General features: G+C 64.7%; 1 protein-coding gene across 1 annotated transcript in view; it reads right to left on the bottom strand.

The window, feature by feature from the left end:
- Window positions 1-135: 135 nt before the first annotated feature.
- The window catches only part of LOC113942736 (ADP-ribosylation factor-like protein 2), a gene marked incomplete at both ends in the record, with an annotated part of 497 nt that continues 315 nt past the window's right edge, over window positions 136-317 (bottom strand). The window contains one exon of the mRNA XM_027633794.1: window positions 136-216. Coding sequence (XP_027489595.1) covers window positions 136-216 — 81 coding nt within the window. The remainder of the gene's footprint in view (window positions 217-317) is intronic.

The following is a 317-nucleotide window of genomic DNA, read 5'->3' as shown; positions in this document are numbered from 1 at the left end:
GGGGTACCTGTCTGATGGCCCATTTTTGGGGTCCCCATTTTTGGGGTCCCTGTCTGATGGCCCATTTTGGGGGGGGTCCCATTTTTGGGGTACCTGTCTGATGGCCCATTTTTGGGGTCCCCATTTTTGGGGTACCTGTCTGATGGCCCCGGCCGGCAGCGCCCCGGGCAGGTCCTGTTTGTTGGCGAACACGAGCAGGGTGGCCCCGGCCAGGCGCTGGTTTGGGGGGGACACGGGGGAGGTGTCACCCCCCCACTGTGACCTCACAACACCCCTGTGCCACCCCATGGCCCCCCATGTCCCCAGGGGTGTCCCCA

The sequence above is a fragment of the Corapipo altera genome, unplaced genomic scaffold (genome assembly GCF_003945725.1).
Source record: "Corapipo altera isolate COAL_440 unplaced genomic scaffold, ASM394572v1 55919, whole genome shotgun sequence".
NCBI lineage: Eukaryota > Metazoa > Chordata > Aves > Passeriformes > Pipridae > Corapipo > Corapipo altera.
Note: the sequence above shows the minus strand (reverse complement) of the source record. Positions and strands in the feature narration are given on the sequence as shown.